The sequence below is a fragment of the Ranitomeya imitator genome, chromosome 5 (genome assembly GCF_032444005.1).
Source record: "Ranitomeya imitator isolate aRanImi1 chromosome 5, aRanImi1.pri, whole genome shotgun sequence".
Classification (NCBI taxonomy): Eukaryota; Metazoa; Chordata; class Amphibia; order Anura; family Dendrobatidae; genus Ranitomeya; species Ranitomeya imitator.
The window spans coordinates 9626637-9651931 of NC_091286.1; the positions used below are offsets into that span (position 1 = coordinate 9626637).

Consider the following 25295-nt stretch of genomic DNA (forward strand, 5'->3'; position numbering starts at 1 on the left):
GCAGGATCAGCAGGTAGTGAGCATGCAGGATTGTCAGGAAGCGACCATGTGGGATCGGCAGGAAGCGACCAGGCGGGATCGGCAGGTAGGGTGTACGCAACATTAGCAGGAAGCGACCAGGTAGGATCAGCAGGTACTGTGCACGCTATGGTGGATGTTTGGGCCATAATGTCATTATCGAGCAGTGCTGGACCTCAGCAGATCAACCTTTTTAAGCTCTGCCCTCATACAAGAATCCCCTCCAAATGGACAGCATTGCTGCCATTATGGAATCGGTCTGTAAGACCCCCAACCCTTTAAGGTTCAGTTCCCAGGACTGTCCTGTTTGCAGGGAAAGCAGCGGTCACAAGCGCTCACTGCCACGTATCCCGCAATGGGAAGGACGAGATCGTGAAATCAGCACCGACCATTTTATGGAGGTCGCGGACACAAAGTTCCAGATACATGATACAACTGTCTGCCTCCTGCCGTCACCACTAGATGGAGCTCCAGAGTGCACTGAATACAGGGGTCTACATCCAGGTCAGTAATGACCAGGTGGTCACAAGTCCGTGAGGTTCATCCAGAGGAGTCAGAACGGAGTCACAGGGTCCCAGAGAGGACGGTAAGCAAAGGAATAACAAGTCATCGCATGATCAGCACACACAATGCTGGACCGATCCGCACAGCGACAACCTCTGCACACGCCGTGACTGTGCCCAGCAGGGTTGTCACCAGGCTGTATTCTCCTGTCCACCCTACTGCTCTGTGCACCCCCAGCCAGTGCATCCTCAGCCCCTGTATCCTCAGCCTATGTACCTCTAGCCTGTAGCCTGTGCACCCCCAGCCTGTGTACCCCAGCCTGTGCACCCCCGCCAGAGCACCCCCAGCCCGTGCACCCCCGCCCGAACACCCCCAGCCCGTGCACCCCCAGCCTGTGTACCCCAGCCCGTGCACCCCCAGCCCCTGCACCCCCGCCCGAACACACCCAGCCCGTGCACCCCCAGCCTGTGTACCACAGCCAGTGCATCCTCAGCCCTTGTATCCTCAGCCCATGTACCTCTAGCCCGTGTACCCCCAGCCTGTGTACCCCAGCCTGTGCACCCCCGCCAGAGCACCCCCAGCCCGTGCACCCCCGCCTGAACACCCCCAGCCCGTGCACCCCCAGCCTGTGTACCCCCAGTCCGTGCACCCCCAGCCCATGCACCCCCATGTACCTCAGCACGCTGCGCTCGTACTTACACTGCACGTTTAGCTGCACCGCCGCCTCCCTGGACCGGATGTTGAAGCCGTTGTATCTCGCCGTCTGACACTTATAGGTTCCGCTCATTTCACGAGTGACGTTTTCCAGCCGCAGTTTTCCATCCAGAGTCTCTATCAACATGTCACCGTTGGGGAACGAGGCCTCCTTGTCCATTCTCGTCCACAGAACGGGGGGCAGCGGTTTTCCTCGCACCTCGCACTGCAGCTCCGCCGTGGACCCCTCCCGCACAGTGATCACCAGTCGGCCCCTGGGAACGCTGATGGATGGCGGGACTGAAAAACAGCAGAAATTCAGGAAACAGGGACTCGGCGGCAAATCACACGGTGTATCTACAGTATCACACACACGGTGTATCTACACATAACACACAGGGTGTATCTACAGTATCACACACAGGGTGTATGTACAGTATCACACACAGGGTGTATGTACAGTATCACACACAGGGTGCATCTACAGTATCACACACAGGGTGCATCTACAGTATCACACAGGGTGTATCTACAGTATCACACACACGGTGTATCTACACATAACACACAGGGTGTATCTACAGTATCACACACAGGGTGTATCTACAGTATCACACACAGGGTGTATGTACAGTATCACACACAGGGTGCATCTACAGTATCACACACGGTGTATCTACAGTATTACACAGGGTGTATCTACAGTATCACACACAGGGTGTATCTACAGTATCACACACAGGGTGTATCTACATGTATCAGATGTGTGTTGTACATTTATTATTGTATCCCTTTGTTTTCTTTTTCACGCCTCGATCTTTATTAGAAAAATAAATGAGAACTCTTGCAGTTTTCCCGCTGACAGCGGGGCAGTTACAGAGTCGGCCTCGGGGCACTCGGGGTCCTTTCAGGACCAGTTTTCAGCAGTTTCGTTATGATCAGTGACACCTCTGTATACAGTAAATAAATGAAAAACTGTTGTGTAACCGCTCAGATATTAATATATTATTTTCTTATTATTGTATACAAATATCAAATAACATAAAAATACATCAAATCAATGGGGAGGTGCACGTGACATAAGGAGATCAGCTGTGAGGCGGCTCCATGAGGACAAAGCATCGGAAGTGATGGGAACAGAATGCAAAGAATTGCTAGAAGAGGAAAAAGGACGACCAGGTATACACAGTAAGGTGGCTGCTGGACACACAGCTGATGGGAGATATGTATCATGGAAGTCGGTGTCCTCTGTGATGTAATCCTGGAGTAATGCTCCAGTATACATAGTACTAAGAAGGATTAATCGGCCATGACAGGGTCAGGTCTTATTGTGAGCAGCTGAAGACTTGGGGGGGACGGCGGCCACATACTCCACTCATTCACATTGTAAAATGGGACCTGTTGTCTCACACTGGTCTGTGTGTGGAGGTGTGCAGATCTTCAGGATTGTGTGTCTTTGCTACAGGACAAAGATGCTGGATTCTAAACTCCAGCAGGCGAATCAGCACTATTGTATGGACTTGTTACTTTATGTTTCACTTTGTGCCAGACACGGGCTGGATTTGAGTTTTCTGTGATGCGGTTTATGAGGAGTGAAATAACCCAAGGAGCATTGTTACAGTATATACAGAATCTCCGATAAGATGGACATGAAACAGAAGGGAAAGTCGGTGTCTGTATCAGCCCCACGGGACGGTGAGAAGTTGGCAACATTTGTATGTGTCATAAAGAATGTGGATCACACATATTGGAAACATTCATGGCAATAAGACGTTTCTGGGGTCGTCCGCTCCTCGCACAGCCGCACTCCCTGTCATGATATTGTATGAAGTATAATATAAGTTTTAGTCTCTCATTGCCAGCACCTATAGGGTGGGTGTTGACCCCCCTTTACTTCAGGGTTTAGCTTTTCTTTTCAATGGGTGTAGAAGAGCTTTTATTGCTTCTTGCTGCAAATACCTGACTTTGAGGAACGTACTCCTCATGTCCCTCCCAAAAGAATTTTTACGATCGCTTGTGTCGGCTCAACTCTTCCTCCAGCAGAAACTGGTTTGATCTCCTTCTTTAAAGGCAAGAAGTCCTTTGTTCCATTTTAGTGAGATATTGGGCCAACGGTTTAGGCTAGGAAAATAATACATCCAGTTCGTGAATCTCTGGAACTATGCATCCCATCAAGCCCAAATTTGGTCTCATTAGAATGCCAATGTTAATACAAGATGAATGCTGTGTGTTATGATTCTGACATGTTCTGTAGCGGAGATACAGGCATTAGACAAACTTGTGTTAAAGCTAGTAAGACTGAAGAGATAGGAGGGTCTGAAGAAACCAGCCCTGTTAGTGATGTCACGAGGCTGTGGTTATTTAAGTGACTCCACTTTACCCAGCCTCCAGAGTCTGTCTGAGTCATACCAGAGGAGCTCTAACTGCCAGACCTGATGCATTGGGACATTTGGGAGCTCCGCCCACTAGCCTGGTTGTGCCGAAAAATGATCTGAACACATGTAAGTGTTGATTTTCTCATTTAATCCCTGTTTTTTTATAATTACCTTTGTACATATTTTCAATTGTCTCATATTGTAACATCTTGATATGCCTGTTTTATAAACACTGCCTTAATCTTTAATGGAGTAAAATATTCAAAATACTAGATTCATTCTCCTGTTCTAAAACGTACCCTAAGTCTTCTGAAGGGAATTACGCTACTGTTTTGGGTTAGCTTCGGACCCTTTTAATCGAACCTGGTGGCAGCATACCTTTGTTCTGTGCCTTTGGGAGTGGTTGTAGCGACTGCAGCGTTGATAATTATTGTTCCTGCCTGAGTGGGAGTAGTCATATCGCCTCGCTGCAGCGTGCCCAATAGCCAGTACATAGCAGGCAGCCTTTCTGGCGACTAATTACCCTAGGTGCAGTACCTAATATGACCTGAGAGTAAGGGGGGCGCCAGAGAGCTGCAAGTTTCAAGTGGAACTGTAAGCGGGATATACATAAATCCCTGCAGTTCGTGGTATATTGAAGAGCAGTGGGATACCTAAAATAAGCCCCTGCTGTAAGCCAAGAGGTCAATAGCCTTGAGTGTGTTTTTTCATCACATTGTAGCAGTGGAGGGATAACTAGGATAAGCCCCCTGCACATATGATAGCCGTCTGTTGGCCTAAAGTCACCCCGATCCGTGACGCAAGGGTGACGGTCATGGTGTGAATCGTGACACTCTTCCATATAACATAACAGCAGCCTGCGCTCACGGACGGTGCAGGCGACGTTCCTGCGATGTTGGTGCCACGTCCCCCGGGGCTCATGTGACGTTCTCCATCTGAACGCTGCAGACAATCATCGGCCACTTCACGCTCACTTCCTTCTCACGAGACTGTAATCTGGAAGCAGTGAGAGTGGCCGCTGATTGGCTGCAGGGGCTCAGATGGAGAACATCACATGGATGACGGAGGACCTGGCACCGACATCGCTGGCGGTGACCACAGGGTGCTATTACTTTACACGGGGGAATATAGCTATTGAGCAGCGGCTGCACAAGTAGTGCTCGACTCCATTAACAGAAAATCTGATTTCCCTTCAATGTATTCCTGCCGCTGCTTGTTCAGTGTCTGCATTCGGGGGGGGGGGGGTCTCTGCTCCTGACTGAGGGTCCACACCATAATGTAGACTGACTGTAAGCAGCAGTTGATTGCAGCTCTGGATGTGACTGGAGCAGAACGCTGCACGCTCACCTGTCTCCGCAGAGATGTTGATGTCGCTGCTGTTCAGGGTGATGGGCAGGTTGGGTAACGCGGCTTCACACATGTAGGTGCCGTAGTCGCTGAAGCGAAGCTCCGTTATTTCCAAGCTGCTGGTGACCGGGGGCAGCTCTGGGTCGTTCCTGGTGATCAGGATTCGGTCTGAGGTCTTGATCAGCTTCTGGTTCTTGTACCAGGTGTACTGGACCTTCTCTTGGGGCACCGCGTCCACGTGGCAGGAGACCTTCAGCTCCTGGCCCAGCTGGATGCTCTCACTCTCCTTGATGAGGTCCGGAGTAATCTGGTAAGTGATGTTCCTCATTGCTACAGGGCAGAAAAGAGATGGGGGCATTAACCAGGGGCAGATGGGAAATGGGCATTAACCAGGGGCAGATGGGAAATGGGCATTAACCAGGGGCAGATGGGAAATGGGCATTAACCAGGGGCAGATGGGAAATGGGCATTAACCAGGGGCAGATGGGAAATGGGCATTAACCAGGGGCAGATGGGAAATGGGCATTAACCAGGGGCAGATGGGAAATGGGCATTACCCGGGGCAGATTGGAAATGGGCATTACCCGGGGCAGATGGGAAATGGGCATTACCCGGGGCAGATGGGAAATGGGCATTAACCAGGGGCAGATGGGAAATGGGCATTAACCAGGGGCAGATGGGAAATGGGCATTACCCGGGGCAGATGGGAAATGGGCATTACCCGGGGCAGATGGGAAATGGGCATTACCCGGGGCAGATGGGAAATGGGCATTACCCGGGGCAGATGGGAAATGGGCATTAACCAGGGGCAGATGGGAAATGGGCATTAACCAGGGGCAGATGGGAAATGGGCATTAACCAGGGGCAGATGGGAAATGGGCATTAACCAGGGGCAGATGGGAAATGGGCATTAACCAGGGGCAGATGGGAAATGGGCATTAACCAGGGGCAGATGGGAAATGGGCATTAACCAGGGGCAGATGGGAAATGGGCATTACCCGGGGCAGATTGGAAATGGGCATTACCCGGGGCAGATGGGAAATGGGCATTAACCAGGGGCAGATGGGAAATGGGCATTAACCAGGGGCAGATGGGAAATGGGCATTAACCAGGGGCAGATGGGAAATGGGCATTACCCGGGGCAGATGGGAAATGGGCATTACTTGGGGCAGATGGGAAATAGGCATTAACCAGGGGCAGATGGGAAATGGGCATTAACCAGGGGCAGATGGGAAATGGGCATTAACCAGGGGCAGATGGGAAATGGGCATTACCCGGGGCAGATGGGAAATGGGCATTACCTGGGGCAGATGAGAAATGGGCATTACCTGGGGCAGATGGGAAATGGGCATTACCTGGGGCAGATGAGAAATGGGCATTACCTGGGGCAGATGGGAAATGGGCATTACCTGGGGCAGATGGGAAATGGGCATTACCTGGGGCAGATGGGAAATGGGCATTAACCAGGGGCAGATGGGAAATGGGCATTACCCGGGGCAGATGGGAAATGGGCATTACCCGGGGCAGATGGGAAATGGGCATTACCCGGGGCAGATGGGAAATGGGCATTACCCGGGGCAGATGGGAAATGGGCATTACCCGGGGCAGATGGGAAATGGGCATTACCCGGGGCAGATGGGAAATGGGCATTACCCGGGGCAGATGGGAAATGATCCCCTCCATGGGATCCTGCTCTGGATGTCATGACAGAGACGTATAATAAGATGATGATTGATGACATCGCTGCTTGTCAGTGAATGGAAATAAAGTGCCGCCACCTGCTCACCGGAGCTGATTATCGGTACAATGTATCAGCGCAGATTAAATCAGTCTTATCTCCAGGGCAAGTGGCTATTAGGGAGCAGAGGATCCACTGATACACTGCAACCATTCAATGTCAGCAAGCAGAGAGCCAGAGAAAAGAGAATGAAAGAAACAATGTATATTGCATATCACATATTAGGGGAGGGGTGACAAGGAAAGATTGTACCTCTATTCAGGTCCTCCTCTATTATATAGAGGGCACTGATTTCTCCGAAACCTAGAGATCAGTGGTGACATCACTGAGAATGTCTCCTATCCATCACCAGAGATCAGAGGTGACATCACTGAGAATGTCACCTATCCATCACCAGAGATAAGCGGTGACATCACTGAGAATGCCTCCTATCCATCACCAGAGATCAGCGGTGACATCACTGAGAATGTCTCCTATCCATCACCAGAGATCAGAGGTGACATCACTGAGAATGTCTCCTATCCATCACTAGAGATCAGAGGTGACATCACTGAGAATGCCTCCTATCCATCACCAGAGATCAGCGGTGACATCACTGAGAATGTCTCCTATCCATCACTAGAGATCAGCGGTGACATCACTGAGAATGCCTCCTATCCATCACCAGAGATCAGCGGTGACATCACTGAGAATGTCTCCTATCCATCACCAGAGATCAGAGGTGACATCACTGAGAATGTCTCCTATCCATCACTAGAGGTCAGAGGTGACATCACTGAGAATGCCTCCTATCCATCACCAGAGATCAGCGGTGACATCACTGAGAATGTCTCCTATCCATCACTAGAGGTCAGAGGTGACATCACTGAGAATGTCTCCTATCCATCACTAGAGATCAGAGGTGACATCACTGAGAATGCCTCCTATCCATCACTAGAGATCAGCGGTGACATCACTGAGAATGCCTCCTATCCATCACCAGAGATCAGCGGTGACATTACTGAGAATGCCTCCTATCCATCACCAAAGATCAGCGGTGACATCACTGAGAATGTCTCCTATCCATCACCAGAGATCAGAGGTGACATCACTGAGAATGTCTCCTATCCATCACTAGAGATCAGAGGTGACATCACTGAGAATGTCTCCTATCCATCACCAGAGATCAGCGGTGACATCGCTGAGAATGCCTCCTATCCATCACCAGAGATCAGAGGTGACATCACTGAGAATGTCTCCTATCCATCACCAGAGATCAGAGGTGACATCGCTGAGAATGCCTCCTATCCATCACCAGAGATCAGAGGTGACATCACTGAGAATGCCTCCTATCCATCACCAGAGATCAGAGGTGACATCACTGAGAATGCCTCCTATCCATCACCAGAGATCAGAGGTGACATCACTGAGAATGTCTCCTATCCATCACTAGAGATCAGTGGTGACATCACTGAGAATGCCTCCTATCCATCACCAGAGATCAGCGGTGACATCACTGAGAATGTCTCCTATCCATCACCAGAGATCAGAGGTGACATCACTGAGAATGCCTCCTATCCATCACCAGAGATCAGCGGTGACATCACTGAGAATGCCTCCTATCCATCACTAGAGATCAGAGGTGACATCGCTGAGAATGCCTCCTATCCATCACCAGAGATCAGCGGTGACATCACTGAGAATGCCTCCTATCCATCACCAGAGATCAGCGGTGACATCACTGAGAATGTCTCCTATCCATCACTAGAGATCAAAGGTGACATCACTGAGAATGTCTCCTATCCATCACCAGAGATCAGCGGTGACATCACTGAGAATGTCTCCTATCCATCACCAGAGATCAGAGGTGACATCACTGAGAATGCCACCTATCCATCACCAGAGATCAGCGGTGACATCACTGAGAATGTCTCCTATCCATCACTAGAGATCAGAGGTGACATCACTGAGAATGTCTCCTATCCATCACCAGAGATCAGCGGTGACATCACTGAGAATGTCTCCTATCCATCACCAGAGATCAGCGGTGACATCACTGAGAATGCCTCCTAGCCATCACTAGAGATCAGCGGTGACATCACTGAGAATGTCTCCTATCCATCACCAGAGATCAGCGGTGACATCACTGAGAATGTCTCCTATCCATCACCAGACATCAGCGGTGACATCACTGAGAATGTCTCCTATCCATCACCAGACATCAGAGGTGACATCACTGAGAATGCCTCCTATCCATCACCAGAGATCAGCGGTGACATCACTGAGAATGTCTCCTATCCATCACCAGAGATCAGCGGTGACCTCACTGAGAATGCCTCCTATCCATCACCAGAGATCAGCGGTGACATCACTGAGAATGTCTCCTATCCATCACCAGAGATCAGAGGTGACATCACTGAGAATGTCTCCTAACCATCACCAGAGATCAGAGGTGACATCACTGAGAATGTCTCCTATCCATCACCAGAGATCAGCGGTGACATCACTGAGAATGCCTCCTATCCATCACCAGAGATCAGAGGTGACATCACTCAGAATGCCTCCTATCCATCACTAGAGATCAGAGGTGACATCACTGAGAATGTCTCCTATCCATCACCAGAGATCAGCGGTGACATCACTGAGAATGCCTCCTATCCATCACCAGAGATCAGCGGTGACATCACTGAGAATGTCTCCTATCCATCACCAGAGATCAGAGGTGACATCACTGAGAATGTCTCCTATCCATCACCAGAGATCAGCGGTGACATCACTGAGAATGTCTTCTATCCATCACTAGAGATCAGAGGTGACATCACTGAGAATGCCTCCTATCCATCACCAGAGATCAGAGGTGACATCACTGAGAATGTCTCCTATCCATCACCAGAGATCAGAGGTGACATCACTGAGAATGCCTCCTATCCATCACCAGAGATCAGCGGTGACATCACTGAGAATGTCTCCTATCCATCACCAGAGATCAGCGGTGACCTCACTGAGAATGCCTCCTATCCATCACCAGAGATCAGCGGTGACATCACTGAGAATGTCTCCTATCCATCACCAGAGATCAGAGGTGACATCACTGAGAATGTCTCCTATCCATCACCAGAGATCAGAGGTGACATCACTGAGAATGTCTCCTATCCATCACCAGAGATCAGCGGTGACATCACTGAGAATGTCTTCTATCCATCACTAGAGATCAGAGGTGACATCACTGAGAATGCCTCCTATCCATCACCAGAGATCAGAGGTGACATCACTGAGAATGTCTCCTATCCATCACCAGAGATCAGAGGTGACATCACTAAGAATGTCTCCTATCCATCACCAGAGATCAGCGGTGACATCACTGAGAATGTCTTCTATCCATAACTAGAGATCAGAGGTGGCATCACTGAGAATGCCTCCTATCCATCACCAGAGATCAGCGGTGACATCACTGAGAATGTCTCCTATCCATCACTAGAGATCAGAGGTGACATCACTGAGAATGTCTCCTATCCATCACCAGAGATCAGCGGTGACATCACTGAGAATGTCTCCTATCCATCACCAGAGATCAGCGGTGACATCACTGAGAATGCCTCCTATCCATCACCAGAGATCAGCGGTGGCATCACTGAGAATGTCTCCTATCCATCACTAGAGATCAGAGGTGACATCACTGAGAATGTCTCCTATCCATCACCAGAGATCAGCGGTGACATCACTGAGAATGCGTCCTATCCATCACCAGAGATCAGAGGTGACATCACTGAGAATGCCTCCTATCCATCACCAGAGATCAGCGGTGACATCACTGAGAATGTCTCCTATCCATCACTAGAGATCAGAGGTGACATCACTGAGAATGTCTCCTATCCATCACCAGAGATCAGCGGTGACATCACTGAGAATGTCTCCTATCCATCACCAGAGATCAGAGGTGACATCACTGAGAATGTCTCCTATCCATCACCAGAGATCAGAGGTGACATCACTGAGAATGCCTCCTATCCATCACCAGAGATCAGCGGTGACATCACTGAGAATGCCTCCTATCCATCACTAGAGATCAGAGGTGACATCACTGAGAATGCCTCCTATCCATCACCAGAGATCAGAGGTGACATCACTGAGAATGCCTCCTATCCATCACTAGAGATCAGCGGTGACATCACTGAGAATGTCTCCTATCCATCACCAGAGATCAGCGGTGACATCACTGAGAATGTCTCCTATCCATCACCAGACATCAGAGGTGACATCACTGAGAATGCCTCCTATCCATCACCAGAGATCAGCGGTGACATCACTGAGAATGTCTCCTATCCATCACCAGAGATCAGCGGTGACCTCACTGAGAATGCCTCCTATCCATCACCAGAGATCAGCGGTGACATCACTGAGAATGTCTCCTATCCATCATCAGAGATCAGAGGTGACATCACTGAGAATGTCTCCTATCCATCACCAGAGATCAGAGGTGACATCACTGAGAATGTCTCCTATCCATCACCAGAGATCAGCGGTGACATCACTGAGAATGCCTCCTATCCATCACCAGAGATCAGAGGTGACATCACTGAGAATGCCTCCTATCCATCACCAGAGATCAGAGCTGACATCACTGAGAATGTCTCCTATCCATCACCAGAGATCAGAGGTGACATCAATGAGAATGTCTCCTATCCATCACCAGAGATCAGCGGTGACATCACTGAGAATGTCTTCTATCCATCACTAGAGATCAGAGGTGACATCACTGAGAATGCCTCCTATCCATCACCAGAGATCAGAGGTGACATCACTGAGAATGTCTCCTATCCATCACCAGAGATCAGCGGTGACATCACTGAGAATGTCTTCTATCCATCACTAGAGATCAGAGGTGGCATCACTGAGAATGCCTCCTATCCATCACCAGAGATCAGAGGTGACATCACTGAGAATGCCTCCTATCCATCACCAGAGATCAGAGGTGACATCACTGAGAATGCCTCTTATCCATCACCAGAGACCAGCGGTGATATCACTGAGAATGTCTCCTATCCATCACTAGAGATCAGAGGTGACATCACTGAGAATGTCTCCTATCCATCACCAGAGATCAGAGGTGACATCACTGAGAATGTCTCCTATCCATCACCAGAGATCAGAGGTGACATCACTGAGAATGCCTCCTATCCATCACTAGAGATCAGAGGTGACATCACTGAGAATGTCTCCTATCCATCACCAGAGATCAGCGGTGACATCACTGAGAATGCCTCCTATCCATCACCAGAGATCAGCGGTGACATCACGGAGAATGCCTCCTATCCATCACCAGAGATCAGCGGTGACATCACTGAGAATGCCTCCTATCCATCACCAGAGATCAGCGGTGACATCACTGAGAATGCCTCCTATCCATCACCAGAGATCAGCGGTGACATCACTGAGAATGCCTCCTATCCATCACCAGAGATCAGCGGTGACATCACTGAGAATGCCTCCTATCCATCACCAGAGATCAGCGGTGACATCACTGAGAATGCCTCCTATACTGGTGGTGATATCACTGATCACTCTTTAGATTTGGGGCGCTCGTAGATTACTGCCATGATTCAGGACATACATCTCACTAGGAGGTTGACCGTCTTCTTCGCCGGGTTCCCCACATTGTTGATGGCCGTACAGTTATAAAATCCGGAATCTTCAGCTCGGATGTTCCATATTGTCAGATTCCCCCCTTTACTGACACTGTTGGGTGGCATTGGTTTTGGGGCGTGAGACCAGACAGCTTTAGGAGGGGGGTCGCCTCCGGTAAGTGTGCACTGCATAGTGATGTTTTCTCCGGGGTTCACCACTAATGTCTCATTCACTGACATCTTGAGGGTAGGAGGCGCTGCACAGAGAAGGATGAGAAGACAAAGATATGAACAGGAAAATATCTGACACCATGATGTGTGATAAAATGTCAGGACAAGTCATGAATTCAGAAACAGCCCAGAGGATGTCAATTACCAAAACCAAAGACCTCACCTACTTTAATTAAATTATGTGTATCCTATAATATTTAATGTATACACAAGAATATAACTACTATAATACTGCCCCTATGTACAAGAATATAACTACTATAATACTGCTCCTATGTACAAGAATATAACTACTATAATACTGCTCCTATGTACAAGAATAGAACTACTATAATACTGTTTCTATGTACAAGAACATAACTACTATAATACTGTCCCTATGTACAAGAATATAACTACTATAATGCTGCTCCTATGTACAAGAATATAACTACTATAATATTGCTCCCAAGTACAAGAATATAACTACTATAATACTGCCCCTATGCACAAGAATACAACTTCTATAATACTGCCTCTATGTACAAGAATATAACTACTATAATACTGCCCCTATGTACAAGAATATAACTACTATAATACTGGTCCTATGTACAAGAATATAACTACTATAACACTGCCCCTATGCACAAGAATACAACTTCTATAATACTGCCTCTATGTACAAGAATATAACTACTATAATACTGCCCCTATGTACAAGAATATAACTTCTATAATACTCGCTTCCGGGACGGACTGAACCTTTCGATTCCTCAGCGTCATCTCTGCTCAGCCTTACTCCAGTTGGGGACTCCATCAGCCGTTTCGCACTGGTTCTGAGGGCGTTAGCCCACGCAATAAGCTGCCACATGCGACCTGCTCGCACTGCTTAGCCTTTTATAGCAACTGCAGTCCCACTAATACTGCACCACTAGCACTGTTGTTGCTCCTTCTGATGAGGTCCTGGCCAGGGATGCTATATGGCTGGGCCTTATATTTCTCCAACGCTGCGTGGCACGGTGTTGCCCGGGGCTAGTTAGCCCAAGTGAGCTGAACGGGCACTCTGGCCCCAACTGAGATCTATAAGGAAGTCCTTAATGCCTTAGCCACCCTGCCCCTCCTATTTAACTACTTACAACTCTATAACTACACCTATAATGTACCCCATCTTGTGGCTAACTTTGGGTACTACACTCGCCCTACCAGTACAATGACATTACACACAGGGCCATATTTGCCACTAGGCACTTGAGGGCACGTGCCTAGGGCGGGACGATGGGGGGGGAAAGGCACCTGAGCAAGTTTTTTGTTCTGTTTTTTTTTTTTTTATATATTAAAGTCCGGGGTCTCCTGCCGCCCACCACCTCAAAATCCACCCCCCTCGCGCTCGCCCGCCCACTTGAGGATGTCATACCCTACTCCAGCGATGCCTGGTCTCAGCGCCTGCAGCTTGTCCTGTGTGAGCGGTCACGTGGAACTGCTCATTAAGGTGATGAATATGGACACATATTCATCACCTTAATGAGCGGTACCACTTGACCACTCAGGCAGGAAGAATCTACCACGCCGGGACAGAGATGGGGGGATGTTTGGCGTGGTGTGGGAAAGGTGAATATGACAGCCATGAGGGACGGGGGGAGGTTGAAGGAGGATGGAAGGAGGACGGGAGGAGAATGGGGGAGCGAGCCATGCATGCAAGATGGGAGCGGGAGGGGAGGAAAGCTGAGCCATTCATACAAGATGGGAGGGGGGGGAGGCTGAACCATTCATACAAGATGGGAGGGGGGAGCTGAGTCATTCATACAAGATGGGAGGGGGGAGCTGAGCCATTCATACAAGATGGGAGGGGGGGAGCTGAGCCATTCATACAAGATGGGGGGGAAGGTGAGCCATTCATACAAGATGGGAGGGGGGAGCTGAGCCATTCATACAAGATGGGAGGGGGGAGCTGAGCCATTCATACAAGATGGGAGGGGGGAACTGAGCCATACATACAAGATGGGGGGAAGCTGAGCCATTCATACAAGATGGGAGGGGGGAGCTGAGCCATTCATACAAGATGGGTGGGGGGGAAGCTGAGCCATTCATTCAAGATGGGTGGGGGAGAAGCTGAGCCATTCAAACAAGATAGGAGGGGGGAGCTGAGTCATTCATACAAGATGGGTGGGGGGGAAGCTGAGCCATTCATTCAAGATGGGTGGGGGGGAAGCTGAGCCATTCATACAAGATGGGAGGGGGGAGCTGAGCCATTCATACAAGATGGGAGGGGGGAGCTGAACCATTCATACAAGATGGGAGAGGGGGAGCTGAGCCATACATACAAGATGGGAGGGGGGAAAGCTGAGCCATTCACACAAGATGGGAGGGGGGAGCTGAGCCATTCATACAAGATGGGAAGGGGGGAGCTGAGCCCTTCATACAAGATGGGGGGGAAGCTGAGCCATTCATTCAAGATGGGAGGGGGGAGCTGAGCCATTCACACAAGGTGGGGGGAAGCTGAGCCATACATACAAGATGGGAGGGGGAGCTGAGCCATTCATACAAGATGGGAGGGGGGAAGCTGAGCCATTCATAAAAGATGGGTGGGGGGAAGCTGAGCCATTCATTCAAGATGGAAAGGGGGAGCTGAGCCATTGATACAAGATGGGAGGGGGGAGCTGAGCCATTCATACAAGATGGGAGGGGGGGAAGCTGAGTCATTCATACAAGATGGGTTGGGGGGAAGCTGAGCCATTCAAACAAGATGGGAGGGGGGAAGCTGAGCCATTCATACAAGATGGGAGGGGGGAAGCTGAGCCATTCATACAAGATGGGTGGGGGGAAGCTGAGCCATTCAAACAAGATGGGAGGGGGGAAGCTGAACCATTCATACAAGATGGGTGGGGGGGAAGCTAAGCCATTCATTCAAGATGGGTGGGGAGGAAGCTGAGCCATTCAAACAAGATGGGAGCGGGAGCTGAGCCATTCATACAAGATGGGAGGGGGGAAGCTGAGCCATTCATACAAGATGGGAGGGGGGGAGCTGAGCCATTCATACAAGATGGGTGGGGGGGGAGCTGAGACATTCATTCAAGATGGGAGGGGGGAAGCTGAACCATTCATACAAGATGGGTGGGGGGGAGCTGAGCCATTCATACAAGATGGGTGGGGGGGAAGCTGAGACATTCATTCAAGATGGGAGGGGGGAAGCTGAACCATTCATACAAGATGGGTGGGGGGGAAGCTGAGCCATTCATTCAAGATGGGAGGGGGGAAGCTGAACCATTCATACAAGATGGGTAGGGGGGGAAGCTGAGACATTCATTCAAGATGGGAGGGGGGGGAAGCTGAACCATTCATACAAGATGGGTGGGGGGGAGCTGAGCCATTCATACAAGATGGGTGGGGGGGAAGCTGAGACATTCATTCAAGATGGGAGGGGGGAAGCTCAACCATTCATACAAGATGGGTGGGGGGGAAGCTGAGCCATTCATTCAAGATGGGAGGGGGGGAAGCTGAACCATTCATACAAGATGGGTGGGGGGGAAGCTGAGCCATTCATTCAAGATGGGAGGGGGGGAAGCTGAGCCATTGATACAAGATGGGAGGGGGGGAGCTGAGCCATTCATACACGATGGGAGGGGGGAAGCTGAGTCATTCATACAAGATGGGTGGGGGGGAAGCTGAGCCATTCAAACAAGATGGGAGGGGGGGAAGCTGAGCCATTCATACAAGATGGGTGGGGGGAAGCTGAGCCATTCAAACAAGATGGGAGGGGGGAAGCTGAACCATTCATACAAGATGGGTGGGGGGAAGCTGAGCCATTCATTCAAGATGGGTGGGGAGGAAGCTGAGCCATTCAAACAAGATGGGAGGGGGAGCTGAGCCATTCATACAAGATGGGAGGGGGGAAGCTGAGCCATTCATACAAGATGGGAGGGGGGGAGCTGAGCCATTCATACAAGATGGGTGGGGGGGAAGCTGAGACATTCATTCAAGATGGGTGGGGGGGAAGCTGAGCCATTCAAACAAGATAGGAGGGGGGAGCTGAGCCATTCATACAAGATGGGAGGGGGGGAACTGAGCCATACATACAAGTTGGGATGGGGGAAGCGGAGCCATTCATACAAGATGGGAGGGGGGAGCTGAGCCATTCATACAAGATGGGAGGGGGGAGCTGAGCCATACATACAAGATGGGAGGGGGGAAGCTGAGCCATACATACAAGATGGGGGGAAGCTGAGCCATACATAGAAGATGGGAGGGGGGAGCTGATCCATTTAGACAAGATGGGAGGGGGGGAGCTGAACTTTGGGTACTACACTCGCCCTACCAGTACAATGACATTACACACAGGGCCATATTTGCCACTAGGCACTTGAGGGCACGTTCCTAGGGCGGGACGATGGGGGGGGGAAAGGCACCTGAGCAAGTTTTTTGTTCTGTTTTTTTTTTTTTATATTAAAGTCCGGGGTTTCCTGCCGCCCACCACCTCAGAATCCACCCCCCTCGCGCCCGCCCGCCCACTTGAGGATGTCATACTCACCCTACTCCAGCGATGCCTGGTCTCAGCGCCTGCAGCTTGTCCTGTGTGAGCGGTCACGTGGAACTGCTCATTAAGGTGATGAATATGGACACATATTCATCACCTTAATGAGCGGTACCACTTGACCACTCAGGCAGGAAGAATCTGCCACGCCGGGACAGAGATGGGGGGATGTTTGGCGTGGTGTGGAAAAGGTGAATATGACAGCCATGAGGGACGGGGGGAGGTTGAAGGAGGATGGAGGGAGGACGGGAGGAGAATGGGGGAGCGAGCCATGCATGCAAGATGGGAGCAGGAGGGGAGGAAAGCTGAGCCATTCATACAAGATGGGAGGGGGGGGGGAGGCTGAACCATTCATACAAGATGGGAGGGGGGAGCTGAGTCATTCATACAAGATGGGAGGGGGGAGCTGAGCCATTCATACAAGATGGGAGGGGGGGAGCTGAGCCATTCATACAAGATGGGAGGGGGGAAGCTGAGCCATTCATACAAGATGGGAGGGGGGAAGCTGAGCCATTCATACAAGATGGGAGGGGGGAGCTGAGCCATTCATACAAGATGGAAGGGGGGAGCTGAGCCCTTCATACAAGATGGGTGGGGGGAAGCTGAGCCATTCATACAAGATGGGTGGGGGGAAGCTGAGCCATTCATACAAGATGGGTGGGGGGGAAGCTGAGCCATTCATTCAAGATGGAAAGGGGGAGCTGAGCCATTCATTCAAGATGGGTGGGGGGAAGCTGAGCCATTCATACAAGATGGGAGGGGGGAGCTGAGCCATTCATACAAGATGGAAGGGGGGAGCTGAGCCCTTCATACAAGATGGGAAGGGGGGAGCTGAGCCATTCATACAAGATGGGGGGAAGCTGAGTCATTCATACAAGATGGGAGGGGGGAGCTGAGCCATTCATACAAGATGGGGGGAAGCTGAGTCATTCATACAAGATGGGAGGGGGGAGCTGAGCCATTCATACAAGATGGGAAGGGGGAGCTGAGCCATTCATACAAGATGGGGGGGAAGCTGAGCCATTCATACAAGATGGGAGGGGGGAGCTGAGCCATTCATACAAGATGGGAGGGGGGAGCTGAGCCATTCATACAAGATGGGAGGGGGGAGCTGAGCCATTCATTCAAGATGGGAAGGGGGGAGCTGAGCCATTCATACAAGATGGGAGGGAAGCTGAGCCATTCATACAAGATGGGAGGGGGGAGCTGAGCCATTCGTACAAAATGGGAGGGGGGAGCTGAGCCATTCATACAAAATGGGAGGGGGGAGCTGAGCCATTCATGCAAGATGGGAGGGGGGAAGCTGAGCCATTCATACAAGATGGGAGGGGGGAAGCTGAGCCATTCATACAAGATGGGAGGGGGGAAGCTGAGCCATACATACAAGATGGGAGGGGGGAGCTGAGCCATTCATTCAAGATGGGAAGGGGGGAGCTGAGCCATTCATACAAGATGGGAGGGAAGCTGAGCCATTCATACAAGATGGGAGGGGGGAGCTGAGCCATTCATACAAAATGGGAGGGGGGAGCTGAGCCATTCATACAAGATGGGAGGGGGGAAGCTGAGCCATTCATACAAGATGGGAGGGGGGAGCTGAGCCATTCATACAAGATGGGAGAGGGGAGCTGAGCCATTCATACAAGATGGGAGGGGGGAGCTGAACCATACATATAAGATGGGAGGGGGGAGCTGAGCCATTCTTACAAGATGGGGGAAGCTGAGCCATACATATAAGATGGGAGGGGGAGCTGAGCCATTCATACAAGATGGGAGGGGGGAGCTGAGCCATTCATACAAGATGGGAGAGGGGAGCTGAGCCATTCATACAAGATGGGAGGGGGGAAGCTGAGCCATACATATAAGATGGGAGGGGGGAGCTGAGCCATTCTTACAAGATGGGGGAAGCTGAGCCATACATATAAGATGGGAGGGGGGAAGCTGAGCCATTCTTACAAGATGGGGGAGCTGAGCCATTCATTCAAGATGTGTGGGGGGATATTTGAGGACACAAAATGAAGAGCAAAGGGGGAGATGGATGATACAGTACAGGGGATTGGGGGGCATGTATGAGGAAACAGTACTGGGAATGGGGGGCATGTATGAGGAAACAGTACTGGGGAATGGGGAGCATATATGGGCAATGGGGGTATGTATGAGGAAACAGTACAGGGGAATGGGGGGCATGTATGAGGAAACAGTACTGGGGAATTGGGGCGTGTATGAGGAAACATTATGGGGGATGGGTGCAGACAGTATGGGGCACGAAAGGGGGAATGTATGCGGACACAGTACGAGTAACATAGTAACATAGTAACATAGTTAGTAAGGCCAAAAAAAAACATTTGTCCATCCAGTTCAGCCTATATTCCATCATAATAAATCCCCAGATCTACGTCCTTCTACAGAACCTAATAATTGTATGATACAATATTGTTCTGCTCCAGGAAGACATCCAGGCCTCTCTTGAACCCCTCGACTGAGTTCGCCATCACCACCTCCTCAGGCAAGCAATTCCAGATTCTCACTGCCCTAACAGTCAAGAATCCTCTTCTATGTTGGTTGAAAAACCTTCTCTCCTCCAGACGCAAAGAATGCCCCCTTGTGCCCGTCACCTTCCTTGGTATAAACAGATCCTCAGCGAGATATTTGTATTGTCCCCTTATATACTTATACATGGTTATTAGATCGCCCCTCAGTCGTCTTTTTTCTAGACTAAATAGTAGCGATGTGAAAAATTGATGTGGACAGAGTACGGGGAGTGAGGGAGATGGGATGTGTGCAGTCACAGTATGGGGAGTCAGGTGAGCAGGCAGTATAGAAAGTGAGGGGGTAAATATGAGACAATATGGTGAACAAGAGGGATGTGAGAGGAGACAGTATGAGGAGGGAGGGAAATAGTGTGAGACAGTATGGGGGGACAAAAGTGAGTGGGCACAGAATAGAAACGGAGTAGTGGGTTTGTAGCATGGGGGAAAGTATACCAGGAAGGGGGAGTGTGATGAGAGAGTACAGTATAAATACTGGGCCCTATAGGGGGACACAGTATGAGAGGACAGTGTGAAGAGGGGGCCGGTACGGAATGGAGAGGTCAGTGTGAAGAGCATGTACCATAAGAGGGACAGTGTGGGGGTCATATTTTGTGCAGACAATATAGTGAGGGGCAATGTTTTATTCAGGAGCATTATAATGACACTTGTATCTTTAAGGGCATCATGTGGAGATTTTCTGCAAAAGAGCGGAGAAGATGGAGGTCTGCAGAGACGGCTGTGGATGAGAAAACTCATCATGGGGTCTGGACAAGATGAAGAAAAGAAGGAGGGCGCTCGCTACACTCATCAGGAGGGCGTTAAACTAGAAGAAGAGGGGACGGGAAGAAAAACATTAGACTCGAACAAAGAGGACCCAGGAAAACATACTCAGAAGGGAGGTAAGAACATTTCTAAAACAATTCACAGTGAGGAGATTGGAACAAAACAAAATCCTCTAAACTGCATGCTCGCAAACGCCAGAAGCCTGACAAACAAGATGGAAGAACTAGAAGCAGAAATATCTACAGGTAACTTTGACATAGTGGGAATAACCGAGACATGGTTAGATGAAAGCTATGACTGGGCAGTCAACTTACAGGGTTACAGTCTGTTTAGAAAGGATCGTAAAAATCGGAGAGGAGGAGGGTTTGTCTCTATGTAAAGTCTTGTCTAAAGTCCACTTTAAGGGAGGATATTAGCGAAGGAAATGAGGAGGTCGAGTCCATATGGGTTGAAATTCATGGAGGGAAAAATGGTAACAAAATTCTCATTGGGGTCTGTTACAAACCCCCAAATATAACAGAAAGCATGGAAAGTCTACTTCTAAAGCAGATAGATGAAGCTGCAACCCATAATGAGGTCCTGGTTATGGGGGACTTTAACTACCCGGATATTAACTGGGAAACAGAAACCTGTGAAACCCATAAAGGCAACAGGTTTCTGCTAATAACCAAGAAAAATTATCTTTCACAGTTGGTGCAGAATCCAACCAGAGGAGCAGCACTTTTAGACCTAATACTATCTAATAGACCTGACAGAATAACAAATCTGCAGGTGGTCGGGCATTTAGGAAATAGCGACCACAATATTGTGCAGTTTCACCTGTCTTTCACTAGGGGGACTTGTCAGGGAGTCACAAAAACATTGAACTTTAGGAAGGCAAAGTTTGACCAGCTTAGAGATGCCCTTAATCTGGTAGACTGGGACAATATCCTCAGAAATGAGAATACAGATAATAAATGGGAAATGTTTAAGAACATCCTAAATAGGCAGTGTAAGCGGTTTATACCTTGTGGGAATAAAAGGACTAGAAATAGGAAAAACCCAATGTGGCTAAACAAAGAAGTAAGACAGGCAATTAACAGTAAAAAGAAAGCATTTGCACTACTAAAGCAGGATGGCACCATTGAAGCTCTAAAAAACTATAGGGAGAAAAATACTTTATCTAAAAAACTAATTAAAGCTGCCAAAAAGGAAACAGAGAAGCACATTGCTAAGGAGAGTAAAACTAATCCCAAACTGTTCTTCAACTATATCAATAGTAAAAGAATAAAAACTGAAAATGTAGGCCCCTTAAAAAATAGTGAGGAAAGAATGGTTGTAGATGACGAGGAAATAGCTAACATATTAAACACCTTCTTCTCTACGGTATTCACGGTGGAAAATGAAATGCTAGGTGAAATCCCAAGAAACAATGAAAACCCTATATTAAGGGTCACCAATCTAACCCAAGAAGAGGTGCGAAACCGGCTAAATAAGATTAAAATAGATAAATCTCCGGGTCCGGATGGCATACACCCACGAGTACTAAGAGAACTAAGTAATGTAATAGATAAACCATTATTTCTTATTTTTAGGGACTCTATAGCGACAGGGTCTGTTCCGCAGGACTGGCGCATAGCAAATGTGGTGCCAATATTCAAAAAGGGCTCTAAAAGTGAACCTGGAAATTATAGGCCAGTAAGTCTAACCTCTATTGTTGGTAAAATATTTGAAGGGTTTCTGAGGGATGTTATTCTGGATTATCTCAATGAGAATAACTGTTTAACTCCATATCAGCATGGGTTTATGAGAAATCGCTCCTGTCAAACCAATCTAATCAGTTTTTATGAAGAGGTAAGCTATAGGCTGGACCACGGTGAGTCATTGGACGTGGTATATCTCGATTTTTCCAAAGCGTTTGATACCGTGCCGCACAAGAGGTTGGTACACAAAATGAGAATGCTTGGTCTGGGGGAAAATGTGTGTAAATGGGTTAGTAACTGGCTTAGTGATAGAAAGCAGAGGGTGGTTATAAATGGTATAGTCTCTAACTGGGTCGCTGTGACCAGTGGGGTACCGCAGGGGTCAGTATTGGGACCTGTTCTCTTCAACATATTCATTAATGATCTGGTAGAAGGTTTACACAGTAAAATATCGATATTTGCAGATGATACAAAACTATGTAAAGCAGTTAATACAAGAGAAGATAGTATTCTGCTACAGATGGATCTGGATAAGTTGGAAACTTGGGCTGAAAGGTGGCAGATGAGGTTTAACAATGATAAATGTAAGGTTATACACATGGGAAGAAGGAATCAATGTCACCATTACACACTGAATGGGAAACCACTGGGTAAATCTGACAGGGAGAAGGACTTGGGGATCCTAGTTAATGATAAACTTACCTGGAGCAGCCAGTGCCAGGCAGCAGCTGCCAAGGCAAACAGGATCATGGGGTGCATTAAAAGAGGTCTGGATACACATGATGAGAGCATTATACTGCCTCTGTACAAATCCCTAGTTAGACCGCACATGGAGTACTGTGTCCAGTTTTGGGCACCGGTGCTCAGGAAGGATATAATGGAACTAGAGAGAGTACAAAGGAGGGCAACAAAATTAATAAAGGGGATGGGAGAACTACAATACCCAGATAGATTAGCGAAATTAGGATTATTTAGTCTAGAAAAAAGACGACTGAGGGGCGATCTAATAACCATGTATAAGTATATAAGGGGACAATACAAATATCTCGCTGAGGATCTGTTTATACCAAGGAAGGTGACGGGCACAAGGGGGCATTCTTTGCGTCTGGAGGAGAGAAGGTTTTTCCACCAACATAGAAGAGGATTCTTTACTGTTAGGGCAGTGAGAATCTGGAATTGCTTGCCTGAGGAGGTGGTGATGGCGAACTCAGTCGAGGGGTTCAAGAGAGGCCTGGATGTCTTCCTGGAGCAGAACAATATTGTATCATACAATTATTAGGTTCTGTAGAAGGACGTAGATCTGGGTATTTATTATGATGGAATATAGGCTGAACTGGATGGACAAATGTCTTTTTTCGGCCTTACTAACTATGTTACTATGTTACTATGAGATCGGCTCCAGAGATGACGTCATCTATAAGGTACCTGGATGTAAATGTTATTTGTGATACTGACTAACTCTCATGTTTTTATTTATGTTAGGAGCATTAAAGGGGATGTCCAGGTTTGTAATGAGTCTGCAGTCATTCTTTGTGACTGCAGACTTCTGAATTCTCACAGTGCGCCCTGCACGCTGTTAGAATTCTCTCGTGCCGGCGATTTACATACATGCGATCACGTGCTGACTAGACATGTGTGGCCTCAGTCAATGAAAATGTACTGAGCGAGGTCGGGCACGTCTAGTCGGAATGTGGTCAGAAGTATACAAATCACATACTTGTGCTGACATGACTGTCCACCGGCAAGGAACAATCCTAAAAGTGTGCAGTGCATGCGTTGTGAGAATTCAGAAGCTGCGATGTCAGGATTCAGCTCTGCAGGTTCCAGTAGTCGTCACATGGACACTTCACTCATATGCGATTTTCATACTTGTGGTCCTGTGACATCGAGCTTCTCTTCCTAATTCTCTGTTTTTCACTGAATATTGTGAGCATTAGGGAGAGCAGCTTGTCGGTACATGACTAAAGGTACCTTCACACATAACGATATCGTTAACGATATCGTTGCTTTTTGTGACGTAGCAATGATATCGTTAAGGAAATCGTTATGTGTGACCGCGACCAACGATGAGGCCCCTGCTGGGAGATCGTTGGTCGCTGAGGAAAGTCCAGAACTTTATTTCGTCGCTGGATCTCCCGCTGACATCGCTGGATTGGCGTGTGTGACGCCGATCCAGCGATGTCTTCACTGGTAACCAGGGTTAACATCGGGTTACTAAGCGCAGGGCCGCGCTTAGTAACCCGATGTTTACCATGGTTACCAGCGTAAACGTTAAAAAAACAAACACTACATACTCACATTCCCGGTGTCTGTCCCCGGCGCTCTGCTTCTCTGCTCTACTCCTGCATCCTGTGTCAGCGCCAGCCAGCCGGAAAGCACAGCGGTGACGTCACCCCTCTGCTTTCCGGCTGACCGGCGCTGACAGTGCAGAGGAAAGCAGAGCGCCGGAGGACAGACAGCAGAAGGTAAGTATGTAGTGTTTGTTTTTTTAACGTTTACGCTGGTAACCATGGTAAACATCAGGTTACTAAGCGCGGCCCTGCGCTTAGTAACCCGATGTTTACCCTGGTTACCGGTGACCTCGGGATCGTTGGTCGCTGGAGAGCTGTCTGTGTGACAGCTCTCCAGCGACCAAACAGCGACGCTGCAGCGATCGACATCGTTGTCGGTATCGCTGCAGCGTCGCTGAGTGTGAAGGTACCTTAAGTGTGCAAATAGCATATGTCCTGTGGGGGGAGGGCACCAAAATGAATTCTTGCCCCTGGTGCCAGAAACCCTAGATACACCTCTGCCGGTATGCTACTGCGAGCGGCGATTACCGGGTCTAGTGGAGGGAGGTCTGTGCACAGGCAGTGAGGCAGGGACTGAGGGTGTGCACAGAGAGAATGGAGACCCGGAGACTGTCCGTCCCTGTCTACGCTGTAGCCTCATTATCATAGGAATATGGCAGTCAATAAATTGTTTTCCTAAAGCTTTATAGTGTAGTTTTAGGTCAGAGAGGGATGAGCTAGGAAGGTGCAGGGACGGGTAGTGATGGCTACTTGTGGACTTCTGCGGCACTTGCGGTTTTGCACTTGCGGTGAGACACACTGCTAGCAGTGTTTTTTCTATTGCTGCAAGTACCGCATTTGCCGGATCGCTGCAAAACCGCAAGTGCCGCACATGTCTGTAAGTCCCATAGGGAATGAATGAGGCCGAGTGCAATGTTGCCGTAAGTGATCCGTTACGCGGCAGATGTGGAAAAACTGCCCGATCTGTTGCAAAAGGCGAGTTTCACATCAGC

General features: G+C 49.1%; 1 protein-coding gene across 3 annotated transcripts in view; it reads right to left on the minus strand.

Annotated features, from left to right (window-relative positions):
• MDGA1 (MAM domain containing glycosylphosphatidylinositol anchor 1) overlaps window positions 1-25295 on the minus strand; it is a 404144-nt gene that overhangs the window by 89181 nt on the left and 289668 nt on the right. For all 3 annotated transcript variants that reach the window (XM_069768297.1, XM_069768296.1, XM_069768295.1), the window contains 3 exons: window positions 12266-12535; window positions 4938-5267; window positions 1222-1515 (listed from right to left, as the gene is read on the minus strand). In XM_069768297.1, coding sequence (XP_069624398.1) covers window positions 1222-1515; window positions 4938-5267; window positions 12266-12535 — 894 coding nt within the window. The remainder of the gene's footprint in view (window positions 1-1221; window positions 1516-4937; window positions 5268-12265; window positions 12536-25295) is intronic.